This window comes from Heloderma suspectum, chromosome 4 (assembly GCF_057233095.1).
Source record: "Heloderma suspectum isolate Gila_16-S chromosome 4, 16-S_ref, whole genome shotgun sequence".
In the NCBI taxonomy this organism is placed as follows: domain Eukaryota; kingdom Metazoa; phylum Chordata; class Lepidosauria; order Squamata; family Helodermatidae; genus Heloderma; species Heloderma suspectum.
In genome coordinates this window covers 161,237,052-161,259,112 of record NC_139461.1, presented here as the reverse complement: position 1 = coordinate 161,259,112, position 22,061 = coordinate 161,237,052, and the positions used below count along the sequence as shown (strand labels likewise).

At 43.6% G+C, this 22,061-nt stretch overlaps 1 protein-coding gene across 3 annotated transcripts in view; it reads left to right on the top strand.

Moving 5' to 3' along the window:
• Positions 1-21,305, top strand: part of ALOX5 (arachidonate 5-lipoxygenase) — a 108,490-nt gene extending 87,185 nt beyond the window's left edge. For all 3 annotated transcript variants that reach the window (XM_084854842.1, XM_084854841.1, XM_084854840.1), the window contains 3 exons: positions 14,299-14,399; positions 16,087-16,257; positions 17,764-21,305. In XM_084854842.1, the coding sequence (XP_084710968.1) occupies positions 14,299-14,399; positions 16,087-16,257; positions 17,764-17,943 (452 nt within the window). In that variant the 3' untranslated portion in view covers positions 17,944-21,305. The remainder of the gene's footprint in view (positions 1-14,298; positions 14,400-16,086; positions 16,258-17,763) is intronic.
• Positions 21,306-22,061: the final 756 nt, after the last annotated feature.

Here is a 22,061-nt window from a genome sequence, read left to right as displayed (position 1 = left end):
CACTTACAGTGGGGACATTTTTAGTCACCTAGTATGTATCAAAAATAATCTATGTATAATAAAATTCAATGTAAATTATTTGGGATTTAAAAAAATAGGATAATGCAAATATATTAGGATCCATATCAATTTGATAATTCATGGTTTTCCATATGACATTCCTATTTTTAACCCAAAATTGTTAGGTAGCCAAATGAAAAATAAAGTGCCTATGTTGTTTTTGCACTCCCAGCCCAGAGCATATAGATCCTGTTATCTTAGAGAGTCCTCTGTGGTGTGGCCTGCACTGGACCTCAGCCCCACTCCCCCATGTGACCACCTAGAGAGCGGCAGGCAGTGGGGGCAGCAGCAAACAGGCCTGGCTTTTCTTGTTTAAAAACACACATTTTATAGTCGGGGCCACCAGACAGGCATGTACATAGTTGCAGATGCTCATTTTATTATTTTTACTTTAAAGATATAGCCTCCTTTTCTACATCAAAATGGTTGCTTATTTCCAAGTAAATGTGTTTAGTGTAGCTTAGCAGGAGAAGTGAACTCTGTTTTATTCATCATATAGTCATGATGGTCCTGAGGTGGGGGCAGGGAGAGAAATATTAATTGTGACCTTCAGGGCTGAAGTAATATGCACAGCCATCTAAAGAGCCCCCTTTAGACCATTACATCTAGAGTCTAAAATTACCTAGCTGCACTACTGAGAATCCTCTCATGGTGCCTCTGCCTGTTTTTCAAGGATCCCCTCTTATCCCCTGCGCCACAACCCAACCTATTCCACAGGGTCCCCTGACTTGGAAGGGGGGCTGGAAGGACTCCTGGGGCTTTTCTGTGGATCCAACCCTATGCTTTTAATGAAGAAAGGTTATTCTAAACTCCCCCCCGCCCAAATATGCTTTTTATTTAATTGTTCTTGTGTAAGCAGCAGCTAAGCCTGGCACATACAGTCCTGAGCAGAATTTCACTTGGGATGCTTTCGATGATGAGAACAATTAAGAAGGAACTTTCCCCTCACATTTATTTCCAAGATTCCTCCAAAATGTCTCTTTTTAGATTCCTCTCTTCTCCTTGGAGGAGAAGTTCAGACTACACTACTGAACTTGTTCCATCAATATTTTATATTTGTTTGCTTGATATTAATATTCAGAATAATCTCTTAGTGGACCATATTATCTTAATAATGACCTTATAGTATGTCAACTAATTTCATAATAGACGTAGAATTTTGCTAACATTTTATTTTGTAGAATCAGAGAGTTGGAAGGGAACTCAAAGGTCATCTAGTCTAAATCCCTGATGATGCAGGAAATCCATTACTACAGCATCCCTGACAGAGAAGCTATCCAGCTTCTGCTTAAAAATATCTAAGAAAGGAGAGTCCAACACCTTGTAAAACAGTCTGTTCCTTGTAGAGCAGGGATTGAACAGCTCATAGCATTGAGAAGTTCTTCGTGATGTTTAGTCAAAATCCCTTTTCTTGTAATTTGAACCGTTTGGTTCAATTGCTACCCTGTAGAGCAAGATAAAAAAATTTGCTCTGTCTTCCCACTGTCTATTAGATAAGCAACATTCTTGATCTTGAGGAATATATTAATGAAGAATCTCATTTAAACAAGATGGCAATATAAAAGTAAGCTTGCTGGTTCGCACAATATGCCAATTTCTGGGTTGTTTAACCTAGAAATAGGAGAGACTATGTGGCAGCAAGCACTCTGCCTCTTGTGTGCTCATCTTCTGCTTTCAGTCACCTGTAATCAACAACCAGGAACACCCCATTCCTGGGTTGGTGCCATGACGTCCAAACCTGGAACTCTGAATTGTTTAGGGGTTAAACAACCCAGAGTTTAACCCAGCAACAAACCATGGGTTTAACCCTAAACAACCTAGAGTGGCAGGTTCACATGTCACAACAACCCAGGACTGGGGCATTCCTGGGTTCTTTAGCAAAGCAGCGAGTGGGTGAGGGCCAGCACGCTCACTTGCTCCCATACCTGCACAAATGAACTGCGTCAACATTATTTAGGTATTATACTGGTTCTTGCTTCATTCCATGTAGGTAGCACTATTTTTGTCAGAAGAATTTAATTCCTTATATTTGTGTCCTGTCAGAATTCCCTTTAAAGTAGCCACCAATCCATCTGGGCCAGGTGCTTTGTTTCTTTTTTATATATTTATAGCCTTTATTACCTCTTCTCTACTTACCTGTTTGTAAAAGTGTTTCTTGATCTAGTTTTGTTAGACCCTGTTTGCACAGAATGACAATTCACAGGTTGTTTAACCCACAAATTCTTGGGGCCACGCAAGAGACAGCAAGTGCACTGCCTTCTGCCTGCTCGCCTCTTCTGCTTTGCATGCAGATTACAAAACAACCCAGGAACATGACATGAAAACCTGGAACTCTGCATTGTTCCTCCCTGGTTCACACATCATGGATATGTAAGGCCTCAGGCCTGAACCAAGTTATTAGTAGTTTTAGAGGGGCTTAGATGATCCATCATGTTCTCTGACTTTGGTTCAGTCAGCTGCTGTTTTCCCTGATAGGCCTCTTGATTTACCAGGATGACTCAAAGATCAATAGCGCGACCTCAGCACATTCCATACTAATGAGCTGCGGTATCTTATCAGGATGTGCCTGAGAAGTGAACCTTGTTTGCCTTAAAGCTGCAGGTGTCTGTGCTGGGAAAGTTCTGATTGTTTTCCTTCTGACCAAGTGCTGTTAGCCTGTGCTGGGAAAGTTGCCAGTGAATACTAATTAACGCTTGCTGCTGTCATGCTGCCTCACTGCTAACATGTATGGTATAAAACCCATTTTACTCCATGGCTCTGGGTTCAGAGAAGCTGTCTTATTGGGTATACCTGTGTGCTATAAGTCTCCTTGTAAGCAAACCTGGATCTGGCTTATCATTATCTCAGCATCTCCAAACCTTAGCAGCCCATGGCCAGGGCAATCCAGGAACTCCTGAGTTGCTTTACATCCAGATGCAAAGCAGAAGCAGCAAGTGGGTGGAAGGCAGTGCACACACTCACTCCCACATGGCCCCGACAATTCTTGGGCAAACAACCCATGAACTCTTGTTACGTGCAAAGCAGGTCTTAGTGTAGGCAATCCTATTGAACACAGAAAAGAGTTATAATGTCTTCTTTCTCTTAGAGAGCAATCCTATGTCCCCTAGGCAGCATCTGGAGGACATAGGTTTTTTTGGTTTCCTGGCTCTGTGCTCAAAGACAGGGCTCAGAGCCAGGAAATTGTGCTCCCTGTCCCCTCCCTCTTGTAGCTGGTGTGGAGAGAACTGCACTGGCTGCCTCTCCACCAGGGGCATCGTTAGAGATAGGCCTACCTGGGCACAGGGCCCAGATCTTTTGAGCTGTCCTAATTGCCATTTTTTTACCTTTTCCCATTAACTTGCATTGGAAAACAGAAATGGCCATAACGTTTTTATTTTGTATGTTAAATTCATGGAATTTGGAGAACTGGTAGTCCCCATGGAGCTGATTGAACCTGCCCAATTTCAGCCAGTGAGGCCTAGTGGCTTTTGTGCTAACCACAAGTAAATTTTGCTTTTTTCAAGAAAATGTGTCAAGGCAAAGAGCTATAATCATAGAATCATACAATAGTCTATAAGACCATCGAGTCCAACCCCCTGCTCAATGCAGGAAACCAAGTCAAAGCATCTCCGACAGATAGCTGTCCAGCTTCATCTTGAATGCCTCTAGTGTGGGAGAGTTAGTGGGCTCTCCCACACTAATTGGTTCCATTGTCGCATAACAGTCAGGAAGTTTTTCCTGGTGTTCAGCCGGAACATGTGTCCTGCACTCTGGGATAATTGAGAAAAGATCCTGGCCTTCCTCTCTGTGAAGTCCTTGAAGCGCTCTATCCTATCTCTACCCTCAGTCCTCTCTTCTCAGAGACACAGACACACGGGGGGGACCACAGGCATGGTCTGTTTTTCCCCTCCCCTCATTGGGTCATTTCATCCCCCCTGCCTCCTTTACCATTTTCTGTCTTGCTTTCTCTCCTGGTTGCTCCACTTTCTGCTTGGCTGCTTACCTCATTCTCACTTCTTCTCTCACCTCCATGTGCTTTTCAAGGCTGAGATAGCTCCCATCCCACTTCTAAAAGGGAGTGGTTAATGGGGGAAGCACAGAGACTTTATGGACACACAAGGAAGACTTCATGGGTTCTATTGCACTTTCAGGGGCTGCGTTGGGGATACCAATTTTAGGGAGAGCACAAAATAGGGAGAGCACCACTCAGCTGGGCAGACAAACCACACATTAACAGTCCCTTCATGTTGTCTGGATTAAACTCAGTTTATTGCCCTCATCCCATACATTATTACATCCTGGAACCAATTCAGAACAGCTACTGCCCCACCTGGATTTGTTGAAAAGGAGAGAGAGAGCTGTGTATCCTCCACATATTCATGACACCTCAGTCCATATTCCCAGTTAACTTTCCCCAGCAGTCAGCAGTTTCATGTAGATGTTAAAAAGCATGGGGGATAAAATAGAGCCCTGTAGAGCCCAATAGCATACCAAGGGGCAGAGCAATAGTCCTCCAGCCACCACCTTCTGGAATCAGTCCTCTGTGCTGCACCTAGCCCTGACAGCTTATCCAGAAGGATGCCATGGTCAATGGTATCAAAACCTGCTGAGAGGTCCAACAGAATGTAGCTAGCTCTGCTTCCTTTTTCCCTTTTCCCAATGTCCCTTTCCCACATCGGTGTTCATTGTTTTACACTGGTCTAGCCAGGGCTCTTAGGGATTGATTGATTGATTGATTGATTGATTGATTGCATTTATACCCCGCCTTTTTTCCTCTTGCAAAGAACCCAAGGCGGCTTATGTTCTCCTCCTCCTCTCCATTTTATCCTCAGAACAACAACCCTGTGAGGTGGGGTGGGCTGAGAGTGTGTGGCCCAAAGTCACCCACTGAGCTTCCATGGCTGAGTGGGGACTAGAACCCGGATCTCCCAGCTCCTAGTCCAACATTCTTGCCACTACACCACAGTGGCTCTCACAATGCACAACTTCATGCTTCCTCTCTAAACTTTCCAACAAAAAGCTTAAAGGGGCCTGCAAGGCCCCCGTTCTCCACTGCAGGACAACGAATCATCAAACATAATGCAATAATCATACATGGATATGCTTGATATACACAATTGACATCAATCCAGTGATTTGGCTATGGTGAAATCTTATAATAAAGATTGCACTTACAATAAAGGGAGACAAAAGTTCTAACTTGGACAAGTTGTTCCTAATACTTAATGGATTTCACACAGTGTTTGTCCATGAGTAAATGGACTGCTTTTTCTGCCTTCGCTCCTGCTCAGGGCTTCCATCCACTTCAATGCTCACTGCACCAGATACTTCAATTCCTCCTCTCTCTTTTCAAGAAAGGACTCAAACTGTCGTCTCTCAGAGTTTATTTATTGGCTGTCTCTGCTTTTCACCCTCCTGTTGAGGGTGTTTCTGTCCTTTCACATCTGACAGTGAAGAGGTTTCTGAAAGGGATCAGAAAGCTGGCACCACCCATTTGCTCTATGGTACTGAGTTGGAGCCTTTCCGTTGTGCTTAAGACACTTTCATCCAAACCCTTTGAACAACTGGAAACTGCAGACCTATGCCTCCTCTCATGGAAGGTGGTGTTTTTCGTGGCCACCACATCTGCACGATGGGCTAGTGAACTTTGTGCTCGCAGAATAGACCGGCCCTATCTTTCAGCGGGAGAAAGTGGTGCACATGCTCAATGTGCATCACGCCCTGGCCTTTTATAATTCGAGGACTGAGCAGTTCAGACTTTTGCCTTGACTTTTTGTCTGCTGTGGCGGCAAGTGCAAGGGCCAGCCTCTCTCAGCGCAACTCTTCACTTTCTGGGTCGTCAAAACCATCGAGCTATCTAATGAGCTGGCTAGACTCAAACTGTCTGCCCCAGCCGAGCTGCCCCAGTCTTGCAGTAGCAACATTGGCCACATTCGACAGAGGGGTTGCCATCCCTGAACTGTGCCGTGCTGCAATATGGTCGACACCATCTACCTTTGATAGACATTACAGACTGGATGTTTGGGCTAGACTTTTGGTTGTGCCATCCTTTCATCTGTTTCGTAGTAGGACACCGACCCACCACCTTGTAAGTTAGCTTTCTACTCCCCTTATGTGTGATGCACAGAGATGACAATGAAGAGAGACCTGCAACTGTAGTTCTTCGAGTAGTCATCTTTTCATTCACACAACCCACCCACTGTCAGCATCATGCTCAAGTTTGATGTTTGATGATACCAAAGGCATTCTTTTAGGTTCCAAGGCTACAATGTCGGTCTCAAGGAACCGAGGGAATAAGCAGGAACCCGCTAGGGATATGCACATTGGGACGGTGGGGGAGGGGTTCCCACCAAAACTCCCCAGCTACAGAAGTTTCCTGAATCGAGACTCCGCACAGGTGCAGATCCCATATGTGTGATGCACAGATGACCACTCAAAGAACTACAGTTACAGGTAGCAACTTGTCTTCATATTACAAGCTATATAAGCCTCAAAAGTATTACAGCATTGTCTACCTATAAATCCTATAGCTTCTATAGTTTGTAATGCAACTAGTAAGTGCCACAGTGAAATGCATGGGAAAAAGTTGCAGTTGTTTCTGTACCTTCAGGTAAGGAATGTATTGACAACGTTAGTATAAAAATATGGTAATTTTAGGTTGCAATCTTATGCACACTTATCTGGGAGTAAACCCCATTTAATTCAGTGGGGCTTACATCTGGGTAGACATGCATAGGATTGCAGTGTTAGAGAACTAATAGCCATAAGAGCCTGGGTAAATACATTGTAAGGTACAAAAACTCTTGACAGTCTGGACATCTTACAAAAGCTGTGGCATCTTCAAAACTGCCAGACTATGTGCAACTACTGGGGTCTTTCTGGGATGGCAACTCCCAAACCCCTTTTTGGGGTCAATCATTACATCATAAGATCCATGAATGAAACAAGCAGCATCTGTGTATGGACCTAATAATAATTCTCCATTTATGTTTTATGCATATTTTAGCAAATTGGTTGATATAGCTTACAATTATTTAATTGTGGGCAGGGACTTCAGTGAGAATTTGAGCCCTTTACTGGATAGGAGTACGCCTGCTCCTAAGAGGCAAATGTGGGTGAGACTTACACTTTAGACTTGAACTCAGTTTGGTTGATGCTTGGAGAATTTTGCAGCCTTTCGAGAGAGACTACGCCTTTATTACACCTGTCCATCGTGATTGCTCTGGATTAGAATGGGGGGGGTTCTACATTTTTGCTACGTCAAATAAATGTTTGTGAGATTGATACACTAGTAGTCTCAGACCATGGCCCAGTATGCTTGAAGTCGCAATTTTCAGATTTTGCCAAGGCCCTCCTAGTCTATGTTTTAATGTTTCTCTTCTTAATGATGAGATGTTTACAAAACAGATCACTGCTGAGTTACTTGAGTATTTTAAAATGAATGAGGGTATTGTTGATTCTTGTGCCATTGAGTAGGAGGCCAGGAAAGCTTTCATATGAGCCTGAATTATTGCCTGTGCTTCCTATAAGATTTTTTCTTAAATGCAACAAATGTCTCTAAAGAAGAAGTTGAAATCTCTTATAACCCACTTTGCCATTTGACCAACTTTATCAAGAGCGGCAGAACATTAAATACGAGCTGGATAATATTCTTTCCCAGCAGGTGGAATTTGCCTATATAAACTCACAATTTTAAAAGTTTTATTCTGATTTGTATGGAACAGGTACTGAAATATCAGAGCAGGATATGGATGCTTTTTTCTCATGTTGATCTTCCATGTTTAGAGTTCTCTCAGCAACAGTTACTCCTGGCTCCTTTGCATATGGTGAAAATTATGAGCACGATTACAAATATGAATACTGGGAAATCACTTGGTCCAGACAGGTTTCCAATTGAGTGGTATAAAACATTTTCCAGCCTCTTGGCTCCAAAGCTTTATCATCTTAATAATCATATTTGTGAATCAAGCTTACTGTCCTCACCATTAAATGATGCTTACATTACGGCGATTCCTAAGCCTGGCAAGGATCATACGTATTGTGCTAACTATCAACCTATTTTGTTAATTAATGTAGATATTTTGTGAACCATCCAGAGGGCTTTGGCTATTGGGTGGTATAGAAGTGAAATAAATAAATATTAACTGCAATTCTAGCCAATAGATTGCAACAACTTATTACAGCACTGGGTCGACCAGACGAGGTGGGATTTATAGACTTATAATCGTATATTAGTTGTTGATTTGATAGCTTTAAATACTGATACTGAGACCAGGCTGCTGTTGTTTCTTTGGATGTTGAAAAGGCCTTTGACAAAATTCATTGGAAATTCATTTTTGCTACATTGAGTAACTTTGGCTTCCCTGTGGAAGTTTTGAAGTGGGTCCCATTTCAACCCTATATTCAACCCCAAGAGCTAGAGTTATGACTAATGGTCTTTTCTCAGCTTTCTTTTTACTTGGGAGAGGCACCAGACTGGGATGTCCACTTTCTTGTTGATATTTGACTTATGCTTGGAACCCCTGCTGTGTGCTATTAGACAGACTAGTAGTATTGGTGGCTTTGTCCATGTTGGTTTAGAATGTAAAATTATTGTTTATGCTGATGATCTTTTATTGTCTATTTTGAAGCTCCAGTTGTCCGTTTTGGCGTTGATGCAGTTGGTCAATACTTTTGGTGACCAACTGGCTATTCAATTAACTGGTCAAAGTCTGAACTGATGCCAGTTGGCGATACTGCCAATTTCGATGGGAATTCTGTGTTTTAGCAACTGCCAATTTCGATGATGACCAGATTTTATTACTTATTTGGGAATACTTGTTCCCAGAGACATATCACAAATGATCAAGCTAAATTTTAATAAGTTGATTAATGAGATCTCATGGGACATAGATAGATGGGCACCTTTAAGGTTAAGTTTGCGGGGTAAGGTAAATACACTTGAGATGAATATTATACTTTGGATTGTTTATGTTATGCATGGGATTCCTCTATTTATACCTGGCAAATATTTTTTTAAAATTCAATGCTCTGTTTTGTAAATTTGGGTCTGGTGTGTGTTCCTCTCCACCACAAAGATCCTTGAAAAGGATGCAACTTCCAGTTAAAGAAGGAGAGTTTTGTCCTTCCGTATCTTGCTTTGGGCCTATTTGTTGAACTCTACTAATTTTTTCTGCTCAGATTACATTTTTCATCTTGGTCAGTTTTGGAATCTTCCTGTCTGGATCCTCTCTCCGAATGGATGTCATTATATTCTCGGCACATTAAGATGGATAGGGTTCCTCCCACAGTTATGGCCATTAGAGACGTGTGGCATATAATGTCACGACAGTTCCATTTTGATCAATTTTCTCATGCTAAATGTACTCTATGGGGAAATCCAGATTTAAAAATGGGTAAGTAAATGTTTTTGTGGAGGGCCTGCACATATCAGTTTATTTTTTACCTTGTATCAATGAGTGGGTGCTGATGATGAGTTTCTGTCATTCTCAGCGTTGCATGCGAAATACATTGGCTGTAGCAAACTCTGTGCAGTGGAGTCAGCAAACTAGCCTACAGGTGGCTATCCAGTGGGTTTCAGGTTACAACAGAGGTGGTCTAAATCCAGGCAGAATCATAGAATCATAGAATAGTAGGGTTGGAAGGGGCCTACAAGGCCATCGAGTCCAACCCCCTGCTCAATGCAGGAATCCAAGTCAGAGCATCCCCGACAGATGGCTGTCCAGCCTTGTCTTGAATGCCTCCAGTGTGGGAGAGCCCACCACCTCCCTAGGTAATTGGTTCCATTGTCGTATTGCTCTAACAGTCAGGAAGTTTTTCCTGATGTTCAGCCGGAATCTGGCTTCCTGTAACTTGAGCCCATTATTCCGTGTCCTGCACTCCTGGCCTTCTTCTCTGTGACAACCTTTCAAGTACTTGAAGAGTGCTATCATATCTCCCCTCAGTCTTCTCTTCTCAAGGTTAAACATGCCCAGTTCTTTCAGTCTGCATTCAGCAGTCAGCATTCCTGCACCTCCTCCTCCAAGTCATTAATACAAATGTTGAAGAGCACTGGGCCAAGGACTCAGCCCTGCTGTACCCTGCTCGTTACCTCTGCCCAGTTTGAGAAGATCCCATTGATAAGCACTCTTGAGTCCGATTCAGTAGCCAACTGTGGATCCACCTGATCGTTGTTTCATCTAGCCCGCTTTGAGCTAGTTTGCTCATCAGGATATCCTGGGGCACTTCGTCGAAAGCTTTGCTGAAGTTGGGGTATATGATGTCCACAGCATTCCCACAGTCCACAAGGGAGGTGACTTGATAAAAAAAATGAGATCAGATTTGTCTGGCAGGACTTGTTCTTGACAAATCCATGTTGGCTTTGAGTAATCACTGCATTGTTTTCAAGGTGCTTCCAGATGGATTGCTTTATCATCTGCTCCAGAATTTTCCCAGGGATTGATGTCAGCCTGACTGGTCTGTAGTTCCCACGTTCCTCCTTTTTACCCTTTTTGAAGATAGGGACAACATTAGCCCTCCTCCAGTCATCTGGCACTTCCCCCGTCCTCCATGATTTCTCAAAGAGAATAGACAGCAGTTCTGAGAGTTCTTCTGCCAGTTCCTTTATTACTCTAGGATGCAGTTCATCTGGCCCTGGAGACTTGAACTCATTCAAAGTAATTAGGTGTTCCTTGACCATATGCCTATCGATCTCAAGCTGCAATCCTGCCCCTTCAGCCTGCACTTCGCCTTTGCCAGGGGGCTCAGAGACCCTCTTTTGGGAGAAGACTGAGCCAAAGTAGGAATTGAGCGCCTCTGCCTTTTCTTTGTCATCTGTTATCGTTTTGCCATCCTTATTGAATAGCTGAACCACCATTTCTTTCCTCTGCCTTTTACTGTGCACGTAGCTGAAGAAAACCTTTTTGTTGTTTTTAGCATCCCTTGCTAACCTCAGCTTGTTCTCAGCTTTAGCCTTCCTGATGCCATCCCTGCAATTCTGTGCTACCTGCCTGTACTCTTCCTTTGTTGCTTGGCCTTCTTTCCACTTCCTATATGTGTCCTTTTTTGTTTTCAGGTCATCCCTAAGCTTTTTGTGAAGCCACATTGGCTTCTTCTGTTGTCTTCCACCTTTTCTTCTTGTTGGAATGGTTTGTGATTGTGCCTTGAGAATTTCCTTTTTTTAAAAGCTCCCACCCATCTTGGACTCCTTTTCTCGTTAGCATCGCTTGCCATGGGACCTTACTGATCATTGTTCTGAGTTTATTAATATCAGCTTTCCTAAAATCCAGGGTACGCGTTTGACTACCCTCATCTTTTGCTTCCCTTACAACCAAGAACTCAAGTATAACATGGTTGCTTTCCCCCAGAGTTCCTGCTACTTTTTCCACTAAGTCATCTCTGTTGGTTAGGATCAAGTCAAGGATAGCTGATCCTCTAGTTCCTTCCTCTACTTTCTGTAGGAGGAAGTTATCTGCCACACAAGTCAGGAATTTCCTGGAGGGACCATGTTTTGCAGAATTTGTCCCCCAACAAATATTGGGGAAATTGAAGTCCCCCATTACTACTACATCATGCTTTCTTAAAACATTGGCTATTTGTTTTTCAAAAGTTTCATCCTCGTCTTCTCCTTGGTTGGGTGGCTGGTAGTAGACTCCGACCACCAGGTTCCTTTTATTCTTTGCTCCATTTATTTTGATCCAGATGCTCTCGATGGGGCTACCAAGTTCATCCTCCTGTATTTCTGTGCAGAGATACGTATTTAAAGTCAGAACACAGGCAGGCAGGCAACAAAGATCAGGCAAGAGCGGAAGGAGTCAAGGTAACAAGCAAGAGGTCAAACACAGTAAATCAGTTGGGTCGTTAGGCAGTCTGAAAGGCCACGAAAACAGAGCATCAATCACAGGGCACAATTCAGGAGGCAAGGTACATGACACAGAGGCTGGATGGATGATGTTCCAACACTGGTTGGGTTTTCAGTATAGGCTTTAAAGCCCAAAGCCTGCTGGACCCCACCCACAGGTCAGCTGCAGTAATCAAAGCTCCCCTCCCAGAGCCCTAGTCCTGAGGAGTTGCTTTCTCCCAGCGAGCACTCCTTTGCACAGGAGCCCTACTAGCTTTCACTTCAGGCAATGACACTCCCAGGGGTCATTGAGGTTGCTCAGCCTCTACCTCAGAGGCAGAGTTCCCCTTCTCCTGACAGGAATGGCCCTGCAACCATCTCCCCTGAGGGCTCAGGCTCCTGTAAGTCTGGTGGCAGTCCTTGGTTTGGGGTGCCCAGGGCTTCTGGGAGCTCCAGCTCTTCCACTGAGGAGGACTCCTCCAGTCAGGGCATGGCAGCTACATCTGAATGGCAATACTTGCAGTTGCAACATTTGTTAGAATCTAGGTTTGGTCCTGCTGCTTTTACAGCTTCAGGGTCTCCTTCACTATTAGAAGCACTTTTTGAGGCTGATCAGTTATATCGATCCACAATCCATGTTTATAAATACTTAAAAACATAAGAAGGTCAGACCAAAGGTCCATCTAGTCCAGCATTCTGTTCCTGTAGTGGCCAACCAGCTGTCGACCAGGAACCCAGAAGCAGGACACGAGTGCAACAGCACCCTCCTGCCCATCCTGGTGTACATGAACCACAGGGATTTAAGCAGGAATGGATAGAGAACTGGACTGTCCCATTTTGATTGACACTTTAGCATCTGTATCTTGAAGCATCTGTGTATCTCAAGTTACGTTTCAGAAATTCAGAAAAAAACTCGTGTTCTGTATCTATTGGATGCTACAACATCTCGTTAATAAGAGTTGCTCTAAGCCAGCTAATTGCTGGAGGTGTTCAGCTAACGCTTCTTTTAATCATAAGTTTTGGCAATGCAAAAGATTATGGATAAACTTTGTATTGCAACACTCTTTAATATTTACTGAGGCACATGTCCTTTAACATTATTTACCTGCTTTCTGGAAGCACAAATGGATTACAAGCGTTAGAGATGAAGCTGCTGAATTCTAAGGTGTAAGTGAAAAGCAAGAGGAATCACGACGCGATGGTGTAGGGGCAACAAGCTCGGCAGTTCTAGATTGCCCCAAGAGTATTTCTTGCTTAGTAATAGAGACAAACGCAACAGCAATATTGCTACAGTTTAACCTTGAATCTAGGAGTTTTGTAGCACTGTATTATTCACACAAGTTTTCCTGGCTTATAATTGATCATCATTATGTCAAGGAGTGCTTCTCTGTTTTACTATCTCTTTTTATTGTCTCTTTTTATCTTGCCATCATTGTAAGTTGAATCTTTTAGTCTTATATTGTATTATATATTTACTTTTTATCTGTGATTTTTAATATTTGTGTATATAAACCATGTAGAGATTTTCTTATATTAAGCGGTACAGAAATACTACTCATAAATAAATATAATATAAAACAATGATGTAAAAGGTATTTCACTCATGCGGAAAGAAAATATTGCATGTCTTTTAATTCTCCCTCCCTCTCATGGTTGAAGGGGGAGGTTTCCCCCCAGAACATCACATTTCTAGTTGATGGCAGTACAGTGGATGGCAGTGTTAGCATTTGCTTAGATACTAGATACCAATTCACCGTTCCTACCCAACTTGTAGCTGACACCCCAGTGCCATTTCTGTTGACTTTATATCATGTCATGCAAACAAGAACTGTGACGCTTCAGAATAAGTATATCACATGAGTCTGCAAGCAGAGACTAGCCACTGGTGGTGTAGCTTCTCTGGAAAAGCAGACTCATATTCAAATTAGTGTCACAGGTTGGTTGAGTAGAGCAATTCAGTGCGACTGATTCTTTCAAGCCACCTGGCACGTTTGCAAATTGCATCTGATAATACAGCATTTTGGAGAAAGAGGGAGACCAGTGCAGGTAGTGTTGTTCAGGGGAAGAATGTACAGAGCCTAGTGTATGGTAACACTTCCCTTTGGAACAGTGGCATCTTCACCACTTCTGGGCAAACAGGACGTTTGTGTTGACATGATGCCATGCTGGGCTCTCTGCAACTGCCTGCAGTTTTCATCTCTTCTCATCTCAAGTGTGGGCTTACATCCATGCCTTGATGGCAAAAACTTGCATCTTTGCCTTGATGGCAAAGTCAAAAGGAATTAGTGTGATATTGTTGTCTTGAAAAAAAAACCCTGCATTTTGTTGTCCTTGCGTCACTGAAAAAGAAAAGTTGATCTTCTTTTAAAAACCTCCTACACATTCCAGAGCCATCTTCAATTTTTCAGCATAATTACTGAGGGTTTTCTTCTGCTTTCCAGGATTTCCTAAAGCAATCAAGACACGGGAGAAGCTGTCAGAATATCTTACTGTAGTGATATTCACAACATCAGCACAACATGCAGCTGTAAATTTTGGTCAGGTAGGGTTCATTTGGAAGTAATTCTATACCCACGTTATGAACGTTTAAAGTAGGTTCATGCAAGCAGATATTTTAGGGTTTGTGAAAGGAATATCAAGAGGTGGAAAAGAGTAGGGTTACCTTGTAGCAGACAGCAGGAAGGGTGAACTAAGGACACTGGATTTTCAGAAGGGAATAAAAATAGGAAAGCTGTATGGCAATGCCTAGAACGTATTCCAATTCAATAAGGAAGATGTTCTAGGCACACAGGGCAGCAGTTAAAAAGGCATAGAGTTAGGAGTGGAACTAACCCCCACCCCCACCCCAGAATGGTCCAATAACAAGTGGCTGTCAAAAGGGCAGAAGATGTGAAGAGGGAAAATGGAGAGACATAGCCAAAGAATTCATGGCCCCTGGGTCTGCCTCAGTTACTCTCCGGACCAGCACATGTAGCAGGGCACACATTTCTTCTGGTTTTTGCTGGTAAGTATGAAAGTGGACAGAGCACTACCTAATAGGTTTTAGATTAGGTCCCACTCTGCAGAAATGGTGGGTCTAGTAAATTAGTCCACCCTCAGAGGTGGCCCAGAGGTGGATCTTGAGGAATACCTAAATAGTCTGGGTTTTTCTAACTGGCAATGCTGCCCAGGCCCTGATTAATCGGTGGAATGAGGAGCCACTAGGGGAGGTCATCCAGAGTTTGGGGGTTGAGAGGCCTCATTATGCTGATGAAGCACAGCTCTAGCTCTCCTTTTCAACCAATGCCAAAGAGGCTGTGGAAGGTCTGAACAGTCCAGGCAGTACAGAGGTCAGTAGACACATGATTGGCAGTGCAATCTGTTCTGGATGGGGTAGCTCTCCCTCTGAAGGACCCGGTACACAGCTAGGTGTGTTCGTGAATCCAGCACCGTTACTGGAGGGTCAGGTGGTGATGGCGGCCACTTTTACTTGCTCTGAAAGGAAGACTAGTGAGTTACAGATTTCTGTTTTCGTTGAGCTTGGTTCTCTCCTGGGTGTTGCCCATTTTGTCTTTAGTAATTTGCCTGAAGATAATTTGCTATCATTTGATAATTTGGGGATATAATTTTGAGCTCGTCAGGACCCCCCCACACACACACACACACACATTTCACTCAGGCTGTGCTGCTTTGCTTGTCTGCTTTGTCAATTATCCAATGGCGTAAAGCGTAGGTATTCCTTGAAAAGAATTGGGCCAAGGAGATTCTGGACTTCATTGCTATTCCGTCACATCTTCTCTAGCTCGCCTTCCATTTAGGTAACTATAGTTGGGTCCTGGTGCTAAAATCAGAGGAAAAGGAATTAGTCAGTTGGATCCAGAGCATCATAAGCACACTTTCAGTGACATAATTGATCTTCCCCATCTCCTCGGCCAGCCCCTTACACCCCTCAAAAAGCAGCTTCTGAAAGGGGCCCACAGGAACTGTGTGCCTGGGTCTTCTGAAGGGGGAAATTGGGATTCCTCTTGCATGAGTAGAAGTGCCTTCCATTGGCACAAGCGCCCTTTGGGATCCATCTATTTATATTCCCTGTGTGGTGTTAATTACCTCTATGGGAATCATTTCTTGAGTCATAAACATATGAGCTGACTGCCTTATTTTGCAGTGTTACTGTTCTGTCGCTGCTTTGTTTAATGCCTTAGTCCCTAATGACCTTTGATTTTACTGGCCTTTATCCTTTTTTTTCTCAGTATGACTGGTGTTCCTGGATTCCTAATGCCCCCCCAACTATGCGCTGCCCACCACCGACAGAAAAGGGGAGTGTCACCATTGAGTATATCATTCAGAGTCTACCTGACAGGGGACGCTCTTGTTGGCATCTTGGCGCTGTTTGGGCCTTGAGTCAGTTTCAGGAGAATGAAGTGAGTGAGACCTTCTCAGTTCTAAGTTGTTTATTTGCCTACATCTCACTCATTGCGTACGAGTAAAACCCAGGTGCCACACTTTGCCTGAAGCCCATAAGTGTTTCTGTAGTGCTTTCAGAGTTGCCCAAAATTTAAGAACTCCTGGGACCTGTTATCCTCTGGACAGCTCTAACTGCTGGCACTGAAAGAGACGCCCTAGGACTTCCATTCCCTGTAGACCAGTCTTTTGTCTGTACTGGTCCATGGTATCCACCCATCTGCTAAGGCTGTCTACATGTGGAATAAGATACTGTCTTCCAAGATGCCTCACAGCACTCAACTTGGGGTATAGAGACATATTAATGGAAAATGTCATGGTGGCATGTGGAGGATCAAGAGATGGGACTTGTGCTTCCAGCCTTATCACAAAATAGCTACATAATGTTTTATAAGTTGCTCCACTGCTGCAAATTGCCATTGGTCTTCCTGAGCTACTGTCCTTCTATGCCTACTGTTTGAAGCAAAACTTGAAAGCATTATGAAGTTTTTCTCCCTCCCGTTTATTGGAGGATCTGTCTCATCCTAGCCCAGAATGGTGATAGTCTGTTAACTGGCAGTAGTCCAAGCTCCTGCCTTAAGATCTTGGTTTGAGAAGGCATGTTCCCTGGAACTTATTTATTTTATTGTATTCATTTAGAATATTAACTTTCAACAAAAAAGTTCTCAGTGATGTATAAAGTAAAACTGGGCACAATTAAAACATCTTAGTACATCTCCTAACGTTTTCACTAGTTTCATATACAGATAAAGCTCACTGGGCCAATGCATGACTGATGCTTTTTAACAAAGCCAGATCAGGACTGTGGCATGGGAAGGAAGGGCCTTCAGCCCTTTGCCACAGTCTCAATCAGCGTTCTCCCCCCTTCACACGCCCCCACCCACACCTGCCATTTGCAGTTGGAATAGCAGACAGGAGCAATTTCAGTTGGGACCACAGCAGGGCTAGAGCCTCCAGCCCCATGCCCCTCACTACCCCTCCCCGGGTCCCAGTCAGGCTCAGCTATTTGTTTTTTAAACATCTGCCTCACAAGGCCACATCACAAATATCACGTCTAGTTTGGCCCTAAGAGGGAAAAAGGCAATGAATTTGTTTTGCAACAACATGCAGCGACCAGGACTGAAATTATTCAAAAGTGTCCCTGAACAAAATGCACGAGGCTCAGTTGGAGAATTTTTCTTTTGTACCAGGAGGTTTTCTTCTTTGAATGGATTTATCAGCAACACTGCTCAGTCTGCAATCATTTGAGAGACAGAAAGTTTGAAATCTGTGAGCAAGCATTTCAAGCACTCTGGAGTGGTTCCCTATTTTGCAGAGAATCCCAACGGTCTGGCTCATTAATATGTGTATTCATGTTAGCTCACCAGAGAGAGATGGGTGCATTTTTGCAGTGCGTCACAGTTAGCGGCAAAACATCTCATAGACCTCTCCCAGCAGATAACGTCTGTGTCTTTTTCTCCAACTAGGTGTTTCTGGGGATGTATCCAGATGAACACTTCATAGAGAAGCCAGTCAAAGAGGCCATGAGGAAGTTCCGCAAGAGTCTTGATGAAATTGCCAGTTACATTGCTGAACGAAACAGGAACAAGAACCTCCCCTACTATTACCTTTCCCCAGATCAAATCCCTAATAGTGTGGCTGTCTGAGTTAAGCTTTGCCAAGACATGAAAAGCTGTCTAGATACAATACGATAAATTATACATAAGTCAATCATATAGCTAAAAAGCAACTTGACTATTACAGTTTAAGTTCCCAGAAGGTACTTAACTAATTTAGGGAGCAATCCTATGGCTGCTAGTCAGCAGCTACACAGCAGTAGGATATCTTGTTTTCCGGGAAACGACCTCAGAGCCCATGCTCTGAAGTCGGTTCCCAGAGAACCGACCTCCCCCCTTTCCACACTGCCTCGCAGGCAGCGCAGAGGAGCCCCATCCTCCGCGCTTGCAAGAGGAGCACAGAGCAGCCAAAACGGGGCGTTGTGGGGCAGACAGTTGCCTCCTCCCCCGCTCTGCCGAAAGCGGCTAAAAACATTTCTGAAGGCTTTGCATCTTAAGAACAGAACTTTTATGCGTAGAGAGAATGTATTTCTCATTTGTTATGAATTGTCTTCATTGCTGTCCCTCACGCGCTTCTGTTGGGAGGACACCACCTTTTTCCAGCCCTCAAAAAGGAAGATGTTGTATCTGGAGGAATTCAGTACTTCCTCAGATTCATAGCAATTATGATTACCATATAGGTTTTTTTGCAATTCCCCATAGGAATTGCTATGTAATTCTAGCGCAGGAGTACATCAGCCATGTTTGGAAAACTTTCAACAAAAAAGTTCTCAGTGATGTATAAAGTAAAACTGGGCACAATTAAAACATCTTAGTACATCTCCTAACGTTTTCACTAGTTTCATATACAGATAAAGCTCACTGGGCCAATGCATGACTGATGCTTTTTAACAAAGCCAGATCAGGACTGTGGCATGGGAAGGAAGGGCCTTCAGACCTTTGCCACAGTCTCAATCAGCGTTCTCCCCCCTTCACACGCCCCCACCCACACCTGCCATTTGCAGTTGGAATAGCAGACAGGAGCAATTTCAGTTGGGACCACAGCAGGGCTAGAGCCTCCAGCCCCATGCCCCTCACTACCCCTCCCCGGGTCCCAGTCAGGCTCAGCTATTTGTTTTTTAAACATCTGCCTCACAAGGCCACATCACAAATATCACGTCTAGTTTGGCCCTAAGAGGGAAAAAGGCAATGAATTTGTTTTGCAACAACATGCAGCGACCAGGACTGAAATTGTTCAAAAGTGCCCCTGAACAAAATGCACGAGGCTCAGTTTTCTAGCTGAAAATGCAGGGTAGGAGAAGCACGGAAGGAATTATCCCCTCCGTGCTTCTCCTGCCCTGCAGTGGATAGGCGGTCGCCTCCAAGTTCAGAGGTGGCCACCTATCTGCATAGGATTGTGCCCCTAATTAGTTGCTGCCGTGCTACTATTCAATATGACTTGCATTAGAGATAAAAACATTTCTGAAGGCTTTGCATCTTAAAAACAACTTTTATGCGAAGAGAGAATGTTGTGAATTGTTTCAGGACATTTGTTGTGAATTGTCTTCATTGCTGTCCCTCACACATTTCTGTTGGGAGGACAGCACCTTTTTCCAACCCTCAAAAAGGAAGATGTTGTATCTGGAGGAATTCAGTACTTCCTCGGATTCATAGCAATTATGATTACCATATAGGTTTTTTGAGCTGATGTAGCTTGGGGAGCTGCACAGTCCAGTTTCCCTGAGAAAAAGTGTCAATTTGATTGGGTTTAAAACATAATACAAGAGATGGCTGAGAACTTGTAAGAAGCCCTGGGAGATGAGGAAGCTAAGGGACAACAGCCCAGAGACAAGGACCTTATGTGGATGGTAAGGCTTCAGGAAAATGGAAGCGGGGATAGGGAATTAAGGCCGAAAAGGGCTAATCAGAGAAGAAACTTCATAGTACGTAAGCTGAGAAGCGTTGATATGCCCTAGTATAAGCGAGGGGAGTGCTAGGGAGGTTGGTCAAAAGAGCCATTGTAGTATAGTGGGTAGAGGCTGGCCTGGGACTTGGGAGATTCAGGTTCTAGTCCCACTCAGCCATGAAGGTCACTGGGTGACTTTGGACTGGTCACTTCCTTTCCTTCACCTTTCGATGCGCTCTTGTTTGTGTGAGATGAAAAGCCACTTCCTGTTCTTCAGATTAGCTAAAAGCGAATCTGCTTTTCTTTAACCACAGTAATAAATGTTGCTGACTCTAAGAATCTAAAAGTTCTCTTATTTATTGAGTGGATCTCTCTATCAGCTATCTTGGCGTGCAAAGCCTCTCTCCCACAAAGAATCATAGTTTCATTTCCACCGCTGCTGAAGTGAGACTCTATTTCAAGCCAAGAATTTCTCAATTCTATTGCCATCTTCTTGTGCAATTCTTTTTATAAAGCTGGCCTCTTTTTCAAATCTTGTTTTTAAGTTTTTTCCCCCTGATGAGAAAGTTGAATCAGCTTCATATAATATATTAACAGTACAATCCTATACTCAGAAGTAAGTACCACTGTTTTCAATGGGGCCTACCTCCAGGTAAGTGGGATACGATTGCATTCTTATTAGCACAGTGACATCTTGGTCTTTCAGCAGTAGTCTTATGCTGCTTCTTTCATCAACAATGCATGGCGCTTCATAAGATATGATAAGGAAGATACAAGTCCTTTTGAGCTTTCCCAAGACCAACACCAAGGGATGTTTTATTTTAGCATGAGCAACTCCTCAGACAAAACAGAACATCAGTTTGTATTTGTAATCACACACAAATCAGCATGGTTAGAATGTAGCACATAACTTCAAGCACACAGCCAGTAAAAGAAGCTAAACTAAGCCCAAATGTCTGGTTTTGTTTCCCAAAATCTGGAAAACACAGCAACATTCTCAGCAGACCCGAGTTTGCTCCTCAAAGCTGGGGTAACAGTCAATGACGGTGCCTACACCATCGTTATGGTCTTCCTCCTAACATCTCTGTATTTAGGATCGCATTAGAGCAAACATGATACATTTTTCCAACAGTGGAAACACTGTCATATGCCAGGTTCACAGCAATGACTGCGTGGTTGTAGTTGTCACTCATGACACTTCGTTGTACTGTTATGTTTTGCTTTACTCTGATTACCTGAAAAATGAAAAATAATTATTTAAAAAACCCACAACTCCTGATGAACTCTCTCTCTCTCTCTCTCTCTCTCTGGAGAGAGAGAGAGAGAGATGGGGCTTCTTACAGAAGAGGGGGCAAAAGCATGCAAGTGTGCAAAAGAGATCGCATGAGAGTGAATGTGCAAGCGAGAGCAGAAGAGGGAATGTGCAATGGACATACACAAAACACAGTGTAGCTGGTTGGGATATGAATGGCATGATTAGTTACAGGTTCCCTATAGTAAGTTCCACCATTCTCGCTATGCACAATTCTGGCTTGGCTCCGGAGTGGATCATCAGCAACTGGATGCTACTGAGAACAGAAGAAGGTGTCAATCTTGGTAGATTCCAACTTATAGTCAACAGTAATATCCCCAAAAATATGGTAGGGAACCTTGAGGGCCATCTTACATCAACCTGTTAGGATTTCCCCCCAATCTTATATTACATTATCCTGAGGGATAATGCTGTGTTACATGTGAGCATCAGTATCTCTCAATGTGACAGCCAACTGTGTTCCATGACAAAATATTCTCTAGAGCCATCCTCAGGGTTACCGGACCTACAGCTCAATGGGACATGACAGGATATTATCTATCCTGACCTAACAGGGCTGTTGCGTGGACCAGTATTAGCTGTGATGGTCTGGATTGTGCAGGAAGAAGGAGAATAACTAGAACGATGGTGAACTTTGCAGAAGAAGAATTCTGCTTCTGCTAAGATCGCCACGGCTAGATGTTTGAACACATTTATTGCTGAACAGATTCATTCAGCCCAAATGAGCTTCATTCTTGGCCAGCACATGGAAACGCCTCTTCAGAGAGTGCTTAATCTGGTTCAGCACGGTACTCACTCTGAAACATCAGTCTCCTTTCCGCTTGGAATGGTCCTACATCACAGAACTGCGGAGAAGGAAACATGTCCCAACTGCAGAAAAGAGAACACTCTCCCTTTGCTGCCCCCTGGTGGTGTGGGACGCATTTCCTGATGGGAATGGGACTACCTCGGAAGCCCTAATATACGCTAATGGGTTAGACTCTCCTCCCCACTAGTATCAGTGCCCAGAGG